The sequence below is a fragment of the Tetrao urogallus genome (genome assembly GCF_951394365.1).
Source record: "Tetrao urogallus genome assembly, chromosome: 1".
Taxonomy (NCBI): Eukaryota; Metazoa; Chordata; class Aves; order Galliformes; family Phasianidae; genus Tetrao; species Tetrao urogallus.
The window spans coordinates 57,734,346-57,747,562 of record NC_136813.1 but is presented as its reverse complement, the minus strand read 5'-3'; the positions used below and the strand labels follow the sequence as shown (position 1 = coordinate 57,747,562).

General features: G+C 43.2%; 1 protein-coding gene across 1 annotated transcript in view; it reads left to right on the top strand.

Moving 5' to 3' along the window:
- Positions 1 to 316: 316 nt before the first annotated feature.
- Positions 317 to 13,217, top strand: part of TUBGCP3 (tubulin gamma complex component 3) — a gene marked incomplete at both ends in the record, with an annotated part of 44,936 nt that continues 32,035 nt past the window's right edge. Inside the window, 3 exons of the mRNA XM_079548694.1 lie at positions 317 to 392; positions 11,143 to 11,250; positions 13,015 to 13,082. Of these exons, the coding sequence (XP_079404820.1) occupies positions 317 to 392; positions 11,143 to 11,250; positions 13,015 to 13,082 (252 nt within the window). The remainder of the gene's footprint in view (positions 393 to 11,142; positions 11,251 to 13,014; positions 13,083 to 13,217) is intronic.

Genomic DNA, 13,217 nt, shown 5'->3' with positions numbered 1-13,217 from the left:
TTGTCCTTCCTATGCGGACCCGGAGCACGCCCGGAACGGCGGACCGTCGGAACCCCGACGCGGTGGCGGCGGTGCGGCGGCGCGGCGGCGGAGGGAGTTGGGAGCAGCGCGCAGCGATGCCGCCCCCCGCGCGGGGCATTGTGGGTGCGGAGCGGACGCCGCTGCGGCTTTCGGCGGTTCTGTTAAAATGGCGCCGTAGGCAGCGGCCCAGCGTGCAGCCGGCTGCTTGCACGGGGCTGCCGGCGCCGCCTCTCCGCCTGCCTCCTTGCCTGCCGCCGCTCGCCACCGCCCCGCTTTTCCGTCCTGCTGGGCGGCGATGGCGTCCCCGGACCAAAAATCGCCCAATGTTCTGCTGCAGAACCTCTGCTGCCGCATCCTGGGCAAGAGCGAAGGTAACGGCTTTCCTCAGCTCCGGGTCGCTGAGACCGTCAGGGCGGGGGTGGTCGCCGGAGCCGCGTTCCGCTGTCTCGTCTCCGGCCTCAGCTCGGGGCCGCTGTGTCGGTTGGTGAGGCGGGAGGGAGCCTCGGCCGCTTGCGTAAGTTGTGCGTGGTGCAGCCCAGGCGATGGATGGCTCCGCTCTCTGTGGCGGGGAGGCGGAAAGAGAGAGCTGCGTCCGCTCCTCCGCCCTTAGAGTTGCTCTCTTTGTGAGCGCTGCTCCCGATTCGTGGCCAAGCTTTCGTGATCGCCTTTTCCACGTGTGGGTGATGGCTTCTTCCCCTTTTTGTAGTTGTGAAGTCCGGTATGTTCTTTTCCTCCTTTCGTGCCACTGTCACTTGGAAAGTCACCCCAGGTTACCTTGAGGTGTTTGCGTGACAGCATTGAACAACTTTGAACTGACTGTATTCCTGCTCCTTGAAGTATGGAAAACAAGAGATGAGCTCTAAGTGTACTCCATTCTCTTTCTCCCCCCTCTGTGCTTTCAGAGGTCTGCATTCAGTTACCCTCAGCATTGTCTGTTTGAATCTCCAAAACCACCGTAAGTTCCCACTTCCAGAATTGTCACTGTCTAACAATTCAGTGTCAGGAATTTCTGGTGTGAAGCTTTTTCAGCTCCTACTCTTCCCCAGCCTCCTTCGAGTCAGTGTTAGCTTACAAGCTGTGTAACGCCTCTTATGCTTTTATGTAATCACATTTATTTTAGTCTGGTTATATATGAAAAGGTATTTCACAGCAGCCTTCCATTCAAAGATACTATAATAGCTTTTATTTGAAAGCTGTTTTTCATTTTTCTTTTGGAAAATGTTTTATTATTCAATTAGTGTATATGTTCACGCGCAAGGGCACTTGTAGCATTTCACTGCCTAAAATCTGTAATTATTGTGTTAATTCTACCTTAGACTATTGTTATTTTTAATTTATTGGGGTAGAAGAGCTCTCTTTGCGGCCATTATTTCTATGCTATTGATACTGTGTTGCTGGGTCCTGTTTTCCTGATGACTTTTCCTTAGTTCTGAGAGGAACTGCAACCTGAGCTTAATCTGGGATGGTTTCTTGATGTTGAGTATCTTATTTAGGCCTATGACACATAGGGTGTGAGAGCACAAAGCTCCATGCTTACCATTCATGGTGTGAGTACTGGGAAAAAGTGGGATGCTTCCCCTGACTTTGGATGAAGCCTTAGTTCCAATGCATTTCCTTCTGTCAGGAGTGTGATTTTTATTTGGAAGCATTGCTTGCAGAAAGCATGGAAGAGAATACAGGTATTAAAAAAAAAAAAAAGTATTGAATCTATTCCAGTATGCTTGGGTTCCACTCACATACTTAAGATGGCTTGTGTACTTGATAAAGAAAAGGGAAATTCTGCCCAAAGTCATGGTAGGCTGCCTTGTGCCGCTTGCAAAATGCACTGTGTCTGCTCGCTTATCTGAGGATTTGCTTGACTCTGTCAGCTCCTACTGAAGGATTTATTAAAATATTGACTAAAAATTGTGTGGGCTCTCTGCTATGTTTACTGTTGCTATAGTTCGTTGTGTTTGGCAGATAGGCAGACTATCCTTACCTGTTCTTTATTCTTGTGATACAAGAGACCCAAGCACTTCTGACACCAAGTTTCTCAGGGAACAGGGAACTGTTTTTTTAGCTGGCCATCAACCCAGCTATTGGTAGACAGTTCTGGGAGACTGTAATACAAAGTTTCTGTGGGAGAAATCCCAGTCATGGAAGGTGTTCAAACTTGTTGGTTTTTTTTCCTCTTGTGTCTTTCGCCTGAGTCTCCTTTTCTTTTCTGGGACCAAGGGAACCAAGGGACAAATTGAGACAATAAGGGAGCTGTGTTGCTGCCAGTGTCCTCTGTTTTAGAGTATCATGTATGTGCCCTGGTGGCAGGGGAGCAACCAGTAGCTTCTTGTTCTTCAAGCTTTTAACTCTGAATACCTTTCAGCATAGGAAAAGAGGCTTAGCTACTTAGGAGATTGAAATTCAAATTCCAGTAAGAAGTTGTGTTTTGTTTTGTGTTTTTTTTTTTTTTTTTTTTTTTAAATAAACCAGTAACAAGAAGCAAAAGCTAAGTGCAGACAATCATCTTTATGCACTTGTGTAGTTATCTTGCTGTGAACTTGGCTTGAAATTCTAGCTTTTGGTACCCTCCTAGAATAAGCACTCAAATGAAAAGCAAGTTATGAAAGCAATTAGGAAAAATGTTGTGGACTAATAATGGAAAGGAGTTGAGATGATCTAATGGATCTTCCTGCTTGTGCATTCCTTGGACCTCTCTGTGCTTCAGAGGGCTTCATCTGCTTGGTTGTGCTTGTTCTCAGTGCTTGTTTGCTATTATGTTCATGCGGAAGCCATGGCATCAGCAGGAGCTGAAGGATTCCATTCATATAACATCTATGGGAGTGTGCTGTAGCTGATGTGGGTGATGATATCTGTGTGTGCAGCCTGCAGTGCTGTGCTTGAAGCCTTCAACAAGTCTGAGTCCCTTATCTGCTGGACGTTCTCTAGCTCCTGCCTGTGACCATAGTGCCACAATATTCCTAGTTGGAAGGAGCTCACAGGTATCATCGAGTACAGTTCCTGGCTCCACACAGCACCACCCTGCATTCAAACCCTGTGTCTGAGGGTGGTATCCCGGTGCTCCTTGCACTCTGGCACTGGGCTCCGTGCCCACAGCCCTGTGCATCCTGCTCCATGCCCACGGCGCTGTGGTGCAGCCCCTTTCCCTGACCCCCAGCTGCCCTCCCCTGACAGCTCCATGCCGTTCCCTCGGGCCCTGTCGCTGTCACACAGAGCAGAGCTCAGCGCTGCCCCTCTGCTCCCTGTGAGGAGCTGCAGCCGCCATCAGGCCTCCCCTCAGCTCCTCTGCTCTGCGCTGAGCACACCCAGGGCCCTCGACTGCTCCTCGCACACCTTGCTTTACAGACCCTTCCCCATGTTTTCAGCCCTCCTTTGGATACTCTCTAATAGCTGTATGTCCTTTTTGCACTTTGATGCCCAAAACTGCACCCAGTACTCAAGGCCACTCATTGAAAATCCATGTTGAAGTGAATTTGTATTAGAATGCAGTGTGACCACAAGAGGTTCCCAGTAGCAGATCTGCCTTCTCTCTCTGTCTGTTTCTGAGATCATCTGCTATATGGATAGCTTCCTTTGTTTCCAAGGGACGAGAGTTTCCTGCATAGGGCTTGTGATTGTTTTTGGGCAAACTGAGGTATTCAGTTTTCAGTTATCCCTGCTTGGGGACTCCAGCAGTTAAACAAGGTTGCATGCTGCTCTGTGAGTGTGAATTTAATGCTCCTGACAAAGCTTGGCTACTTTTCAGAAACCTCTGGGAAGTCTTAGGCAGTCCTACTTTGTACACTGCTATGCTAGCATGACAGTTGTAAGAGTACATCAAACAGTACTGTAGTTCCTAGTCAGGCTATGTCTGTTTGGTTTTGAATCATAAAAAGATTTTTTTATGCCAGACTCCTTTAGTGCTTCTGGAGGTGAGCATGCTCTAGAAGGTGGTATTTGAGTCTTTAGGCAACAGTTTGCTATCTAAAGTCTGCTCTACGGTCTTAATTTAGTATGTATAATCTCAGAGGTTTTCCTGTTGCATTTTTATTATTTAAGTTCAGATCTATTGGCATAAATGTTTAATTTTCATGGGAGAGAGAATACAGAGTTCCTTAAAAAATTGAGATGGAGATTGAAATGCATGTAATAACAGAAGCAAATGCAAGTTGATAATTTAGAAGAAAGTCACAGCAAGGAATTCCAGGCAGACTGCCTGCCCATGTTTGCTGGTAAGTCAATGGGACCATCCTCAAATCTGTTTCTGCAATTGTTTCTGTTTCTCCTTTTGTATGAGAGGGATGTGGATAACTAAAAGGACTGCTAATTAAAAATTTAGCAGCATACTTCAAATGTTTAAAATTAACATGAAGAGAATGTTTTTACATTTTATAACTTGTTTGGTTTTTTGTTACACATAACTAGCTTAAACTAGGAACAGTGTAGAACAGCATTCTACACTGGCATTTTAGCTTCTCAGTTTTTTCTATTAGTTTATCAGCCTGATCTAGTGGGTGGCAGCCCTTCCCACAACAGGGATTTGAGCATAATGATCTTTAAGGTCAGTTCTAACCAAAGCTGCTCAGTGATTCTGTATGGAATAATATTAATGTAGTTGTTTTGGTTTTTTTTCTGATAGTAATTCATACTGATAAAACTTTGATACAGCTAAAAAGCATAAGTAAGAGAGCAGCTGAGTGTGGCAGTTAAGTTTTACAGTTTTGATCATAGAATCATAGAATTGCTGGGTTGGATGAGACCTTAAAGATCATGGAGTCCAACCACAAGCTAACCATCCTACCCTAACTCTAACAACCCTCCGCTAAATCATGCCCTGAGCACCACATCCAATGATTTTTAAACACATCCAGGGATGGTGACTCCACCACCTCCCTGGGAAGCCAACTCCAGTGCTTAACAATCCTTTCTGTAAAGAAGTGTTTCCCAGTATCCAACCTAAACTTCTCCTGGCACAACTTGAGGCCATTTCCCTTCATCCTGTCACTGGTGAGAAGAGACCAATTCCACTCTCACCACAGTTACCTTTCAGATACTGGAAGAGAGCAATAAGGTCTCCCTTAGTGAGATGGGAGACCTTTTCCCCAGACTGAACAGCCTCAGTTCCTTCAGTCTCTCCTCGTAAGATATATTCTTCAAGCCCTTCACAAGCCTTGTTGCCCTTCTCTGGACCTGCTCCAGCACCTCAATGTCCTTTCTGTACTGAGGTGCCCAAAACTGAACGCTGCACTCGAGGTGAGGCATCACCAGTGCCAAGTCCATGGGCAGGATGACTTCCCTAGTCCTGCTCACCACACCATTCCTGATACAAGGCAGGATGCTGTTGGGTTTCTTGGCCACCTGGACACACTGCTGGCTCATATTCAGCTGGCTGTCCATCAGTACACCCTTTCTGTCAGGCAGCTTTCCAGCCACTCTTCCCCAAGCCTGTAGGGTTGCTTGGGGTTGTTGTGACCAAAATGCAGGACCCTATTTAATTGACCCGTATTGAAACTCGCAGAGTTAACCTTGGCCAATGATCCAGTCTATCCAGATCCCTCTGTAGTGCCTTTCTCCCCTCAGGCAGATTAACACTCCCTCCCAGCTTAGTGCAAACTTAGTGAGGGTGCACTCAATCCCCTCATCAAGATCACTGATAAAGATGCTGAATAGGAGCGGCCCCAGTACAGAGCCCTAGGGGATGCCACTTGTGACCGTCTGCAAACTGGATTTAATTCCATTGACCAGCACTCTTTGGGTCTGGCCATCCAGCCTGTGTTTCATCCAGCAGAGCATGTGCCCATCCAAACCGTGGGCAGCCAGCTTCTCCACGAGGATGTTGTGGGGGACAGTGTCAAAGACCTTACTGAAGTCAGGTAGACCACATCGGCAGCCTTACCTTCATCCACTAAGTGGGTCACCTTGTCATAGAATGAAATCAGGTTTGTCAAACAGGATCTACCATTGATAAACCTGTGCTGACAGGGCCTGATACCGTGGTTGACCTTTAATGGATCCATGATGGCTCCTGAGATCATCCAGTCCATAACCTTCCCTGGCATCAAGGTGAGTCTGATAGGTCTGTAGCTATCAGGATCATCTTTCTGGCCCTTTTTGAAGATGGGCATCACATTTGCCAGTCTCCAGTCCACTGGATCATCCGTGGATAGCCAGGACTGCTGAAGAATGATGGAGGGTGGCTTTGCAACCACATCCGCCAACTCACTCAGCACTCCACAGTGCAATCCATTCAGCCCCATGGACTTGTGAGCATCCAGCTTTTGGAGCAGGTCCAAAAATCTCACCATGGATTATGCAGGGCCTATTCTGTTCCCTATCCCTGTCTACCAGTGCAAGGGGCTGCGTTCCCAGTGAGTAACAAGTCTTACTATTAAAGACTGAGGCAAAGAAGGCATTAAGCACCTCTGCCTAATCCTTATCCTTTGTCACTGTGTTGCTCTCTGCACCCAATAAGGAATGGAGATTCTCTCTTGCCCTCCTCTTACTATTGGTATATTTATAGAAATATTTATTGTTGTCTTTCATCTTAGTGATTAAGTTCAGTACTTGCTGGCTTTGGCCTTTTTAATTTTCTCCCTGCACAGCTTCACTACATACTTATGAGGATTAAAAGTTGCTTGCCCCATCTTCCAAGGACTGTAAACTTTCCTTTTGTTCCTGAGTTCCTGCTAAAGGCCTCTGTTCAGCCAGATGGGTCTCCTTCCCCATCAGCTCATCTTTTGTGATTTGGGGTGGTCAGCTCCTGCACTTTTGAAATAAACTTCCTGTCGATGGTTTATGGGCTGCTTCAGCCTGGTTCCATGGCTAATGGGGGGGGAGGGGGGAGGAGGGGAACCATGGACCCATGCCCTGGGAAAAGGGATGAAGAGCTGGGCCTAAAAACAAAACAGAAGCAATGATCTGAGGAGCAACAAACTGATTTACTGAATAAGTTATTGGCATGCAAAATAACATGCTATGGTACAATATAATTAGAATTGGAGCTAATAAATAAGATTAAACGAGTGTCTGAAAAGCTTAAGGCCTTACTCTAAGTAAGCTGAGTTGATACGGCACCCACAACAGGGATGAGTCAGGTGGTCAAAAAGAAGGGGAATCTCATGATCTGCAATCAGTTTTTTTTATCTTTCCCTCTGGGGGGAAATGGTAACAGAACAACAAACAGTCCTCTAGGAGGTATAGTTATTCTCTTCTGGAACTGGAGCATTAACTCTAACTCTCAGTGCACTATGTGATATTATGATGTGGAATACTGGTAACAAATCATAAAACTATAACACTTGTTTAAAGTGTTCCCAGCCTTCCTCGGCTACTATGCCTTCCAGAGCTACCTCCCAAGGGGCTCTCTAAACCATGGTCCAAAGGAGACCAAAGTCTGCTCTCTGGAAGTCCACGGTAGCAGCTCTGCTGATTCCCCTCTGTGGTTCAACAAGGACTGAAAAATCTATCATTTCATGATCTCTTTGCTCCTGGTGGCCTCCAACCTTTACATCCCCCACGAGATCTTCTGTGTTAACAAACAGCAGGTCCAGGATTTTGCTTCCCCTTGTTGCCTCCTTCACCAGCTATGTCAGGAAGTTATCTCTCACGCGCTCTAGGAACCTTTGGGACTGTTCCCTATGTGCTGTATCATAAATCTAGCAGCTGTCTTGGAAGTTGAAGTCCCCCACAAGAACAAGGGGGAGAGATCTCAAGACCTCACCCTGCTATCTATGAGATATCTTATCCACTTCTTCATCCTGGTTGGGTGACCTGTGGCAGACTCCCATGATAATGTCAGTCTTATTGGCTTTTGCTTTTATTCTGACCCATAAGCTCTCAACCCTATAATCACTATCATTAATTTCCGTGCACTTGCATTCTTTCTTAACACAGAGGGCTATACCACTGCCTTTCCTGCTTTGCCTATGGCTTTTCAAAAGTCAGTAGCCATCAGTCACAGCACTCCAGCTGTGTGAGTCATCCTACCTTGTTTCCATAATGGCAACTGTATCATAGTTATCCAACCGCCCAAGGATCTCCAGCTCCTTCTGTTTGTTATCCATGCTGCATGCAGTGTAAATGCACCTCAGCTAGGCCACCTTTTGGGTGGGATAAGCTCTAATACTCTCTTGACCATGTTCAGGTGTTTCTGTAGCCACCGACCTCATCGCAGCCCTTGTGTTCTTCCTACATAAAGGTGTGTTGTCCTCTTCCTTCACCAGGGTACAAATCTTACTAGCACATCGCCCTCCCACAAGCACTGGCATGTTATGTACAGACTCCTTTCTAGTGAGCATTTTTTCTTGAGCATGTCTTAGATTACAGTGGTTGTGTTTGAGTAGTTTCCAGCAGTAGTCATTCAAAGCCACGTGTGGACCATTGCATGTGATTTAGAGTGTCATTGTTTCACAATGACTTTATGAAGTGTTGAGTGGGGAGAGACAGCTGGCTAGAAGAATTACTAGTGGAGAGAGTTTGCTTTCTTCAAGAAACTAACTACTGTCTGATTTATTGAACTTCTTTTAAAAACAGTTGTCCTGGAGTTTTAGCTTGCATTCTGAACTGCAGGCTTCTTGTAAATATAATGGCCAAGTTATCTTCCTTTTTCATGAACACTTCCTTTGAATTTCATCTTGTGCTGTGTCTCCACCACATTCTTCTTATGCATTGCTTCTCCATGGTCCACTTATACTTTCTATGACTTTAAAATGTCACCTGCCTTTGGCTGTAATTCATCTTGAATCCTGTGTTGTTTGTAGGAAAGTGTAAATGGTTGGGTAGATGGTAGATATTGAATTATTGATAGCTTGCTCTGCTCTAGGGTGAGACAGTCATACTGAATCACTTTCTGATGGGAAAGTGTGTACACATATATTGACACACGGCTATGTATTTTACGCTTGCTTGCCATCTTAATGATCTTTGAGGCAATTAAATACGTCTGTTAGTTGTGAATGACGTGATTCTTTATTCCGCTGACAGACATCTGAATTAAATTACATTTAAGCACTACAGGTGAAGTTATGTTACACACTCATAACAAATAATCTGCTGCTGAGGAGCCTTCCTTAGCGATGTGTTCTCCTTGTGTGACAATTTGGACTCTGTATGAATGAGACAAGAAAATCTGTATAAATTGAAACGTGAAGTCTTACTATGGTACTTTTGAATTTCCAGTGCAAATCTGTATGTGTATTAGTATTAAATGTGGTGTAGTATTAAATGTGGAGGTTGGTGGCCCTGCCTGTGGTGGAGGGGTTGAAGCTTGATGATCCTTGAGGTCACTTACAACCCAAGCCATTCTATGGTGTAAGGAGTGGATTTCTTTGAACCATACCGTTAGTCATGTAGCACAGTTAATCTGCAGCATTCCTTAATGGAATTGTAAGTTTTTGACTTGAGACCTTTCTCAGATGCCTTGTTAGGACAGTATGGAAAAACTTGGCTAGGTTTCTGTGCTTTAACTAGTTTTGCTATCGCTAATGTTGACATAGAAGGTTGTTTATGAGGTTATTTATGAGCTTTGTTAAAGCTTTCCTATTACAGAAAAAAACAACCCTGCTACTTACTGTTGATAACATATCTATTGTGCTTTTATTAGCCTGAGGACTTAAGTTTAAATCTCTAAAACTTCTATCTGGAGATCTTCACACATATTTCTGCTTCTCTCATCATCAATATTCTATTGCAATGCAAAGAGCACACGTAGTCTTAAATTCTAGTGTCGGAGGGAGATTGGAAAACATATAAATAGCCAAGTTGAAGATTTTTCTTCCATTAGCTAGGAGGTAAGTCCCAGTTATGATATCAGTCTCTCACACAGGTGTGCACAACCAAACAAGAGCAACAACAAAAAAAGCGCCTTACAGCTGTGTGTAGCTGTCATCCTGAGTCAGTTCTTATGGAGAAATAAAATTCCGGAGAGCCTTTGGAGACTGTATATATCTCTGCTGGATTTTGTAATCCCTGCAGCAGATGACTGAAGATAGTAAACTCAGTTGTATGTTTGTTTGAATTTGACCTTAAATTGTAGAAACACAGGGAACAGCAGAGAGGAAACACAGCATTTTAACCTTTTTGAAATGCTGACTTACGTTTTCTTTAAATTTTCTTGGGGAGGAGGGGGGAAAGAAAGTTGTATCAACACAGTGAATACATCATTGCTTGCAAGGCAAAGCTGTGCATTGTTAGTTGCTGTAAAATTGGAGGGAAAACGAAAGTGTTAAGATATACATTTTGTGATATACTGCGGGATCATAGATGTACAGGAAGTCTGTAAATCCACCAAGGTTACGTTTTTGTTTTTTTTTTGTAGAGTTCTATTTTAAGTTGTATCTTCAGAAATACTTCAGAATTATTCAGCTGCAGTACTGCCAGCTTGTGCTATTATTCCTTGTGGCTCTTCAGAAATTTCTCAGATCTTCCATCCTCCACATCTGTTCATTCATGCTATCTGGCTGCAGGCTGGGCAGGAGGTGGTGTCTGATATTGCTAAAGCTGTGCTGGCAGACCAAAGAGAATGCTTTACTGCTGAGCTTATGCTACATTCTGAACCCCCTCAGGGAAGGTTATTTGAAGTTTGTTCTGCCAGTCCTCTCATGGAGACCTCAGGGAATCGTTTTAATGTTATTATTTTTTAATTTAAAGGGTGATAAGAGAGAATAGTGGAAGTGGATGTGAAAGTTAATTTCTAAACATTATTTTCCTTAGGAACAATCACAGCAATGTTTTCTGTATGCAGGCCGAATTGCGTGACTGTGGCAAGTCCTGCACAGCTTTTCAGACTGTTGGGTGCTGCAGAGCCTCCTGAAATCTAATAGCTGAGCAGGCCTAAGTGTCTCTTCAACCAGCACAGCATGGGAAATATTAAATTGCATATGTTTAATTTGCAGAGTGTGTACAGGTGTGTTTGAACTGTTGTTAATCTCCCCCAGGGTAAGCTGGACTTCACTGCCCTCTGGTTAGAAGTGTATCTGAGTAGCATAATATAACAGTATCTGATCTAAGCTGAGTACGCTTTATGCCAAGTTCATTCACAGCTATGTAATCTTGTGCCTTTAACTTCTTTGCTTTTTTTTTTTCTTTTAACAGTGCTTTAGCAGTCTGCTTAACTGAGTGGGTTTCCCTTTTTTTTTTTTTCTTTTTTAGCTGATGCAGCCCAACAGTTCCAGTATGCAGTGAGAGTTATTGGAAGCAATTTTGCTCCTACTGTCGAACGGGATGAATTTCTCGTGGCAGAGAAAATCAAGAAAGAACGTACGTGCGTTTCTGTTTATTCCTCTGAAGGTGGAAATGTTCTGCCTCACCTAATACTGATTACTGTTGTTATTGCCTGCCCCTGAAAATCTTGTGATGGCAATTCTATGAATCCCCCAGTTGCTCTTCTGAGTTCAGATGCTCAGTTTAAATTTCCCTTGCTTTTGTACAAGCCATTGACTTTCCATCTTAGCCACCACAGAAATAAAGAGCAATTTACATTACTTTTCTTTCATTTTAATATTATTCTGACTTCATAAATTCATATTTCTTTTTGGAAGACTGATGCCTTTGAGGTATGCTTTTGCACAATTAACTTCATGAGCACGTATGAGCACGTGAATCTTAATGAATGACCATCCTGGGGATGGATGGAATCACTGTTCATGCAACTTACCTGATATTTCTTGCCTTTTGTTTTCCTAGAAGTTTATTTACAACAATCTTCCCAAAGCCAAAACATTAGACTGTGACAGTAAGTTATTGCAGTTACATTCCGCTCTGCTCTGTGCTGCTCTGAGTGTTGAGCTCTTAATCCCATTGGAGCGTGAGGCATTCTTATAAAGCCAAGTAATGCTTTCAGCTCTACAGTAGGATGTTCAGGAGCAGTTACTGATTAAATTAAAGCTTCTATTTGTGCTCAGGAACTTTGAACATTTGGTCAGGATGATTGAATTAGAATAACTGAAGCCTGTGGTTGTAACCTTTTGAAGTACCTTTGTATTTTTTTTGGTAATGCAGGGCTTCCGCTACTTACTCACAGACAAATAAGCTCATCAGAATTTCTCTAGATACAGCTGTAAAACCCTGTATTCTACAGTATACACTTTCCTGCTTGAGTTTCTGTATCTTTTGGCCAGCACTAGGCAGCACTGCAGTGTATACGCTTCTTCTGCTGGGGCCTGTTGCCCCAGTGAAGTTGATTATCTCCATCATCCTCCATCTCCTCAATTTCAGCTTGTAGGCTGATTTTAGTGTCATGGAATAACTGACTGGATATATCCCCCAACTTTACATTTATTTTGGAGTTACTATGTGGTAGGTGATTTAATTGATTTAAAAAAAAAAAGTACATGGCAGTGCCTTTTAATACTAATTAGCATTTCTGTTGTCTAGCAGCAACTGTTTTATGATTAATGTTTCTTTAATGTTTGCCTTACCTTTTTTATACATGACTCTTTCTGGTGTAAAGTTGGCTTTCTGAAGATGTCTTTAAGCTTAAAAATACTCCTCTTAGCAAAGACTTCTGTTACATAACAGACAGGGATCAAAACTTACTTTCCTTTATATATTGAAGTTCTACGACCTTGAAATTCTTCTTAACTTAGAACAAGTGGCATTGCTACTTTATTTCTGTATTAGGCAGTGAAAGCAAGAAAGGAATGATAGTTTTAATGAGTTGCTTTATAGTGTTCTTAACCCATATCTGCTTTCAGTTATGTGCTGATTCCCAAACCCTACAGAAAGGCACGCTTGATTTTAAAAGGGCTTTTTATTGTTATATGTATCTTTGGAAAAATATCTTTGTTGCTGTAAGAGAAACGGTTACTACTTACATTTTGTCGTATCCTGTGCAAGAACTTTGAAGGGTAGGAATGCAGATAATGTGAAAAAAAACTCATAAGTCTGAGTAAGTAATGCAAAACAGTTAAGCATCGTTATGCTTTCTTGGTTATGTTTTCCTATTTACCAAAATAAAATATAGTTTCTGACATGACTATTATTCTTGTTGTAGTTCTTTTCATCTATATTTATCTCTTTCAGTTGTGCGACAAAGAAGGGAAGCAGATGCTGCTTTGTTTTCAGAACTCTACAGAAAGCTCGGTTCACAGGTAGTGTAATAAACATGTAAAGAAACTGAAAGCACACTCATATTCTTTTGATATTAGAGTTGTTTTTGGATAGTGCTCAGATCAGTAACTTCTTTATTTTCCTTTTCTTTCTTTTTTTTTTAACTGAGAGGAAGA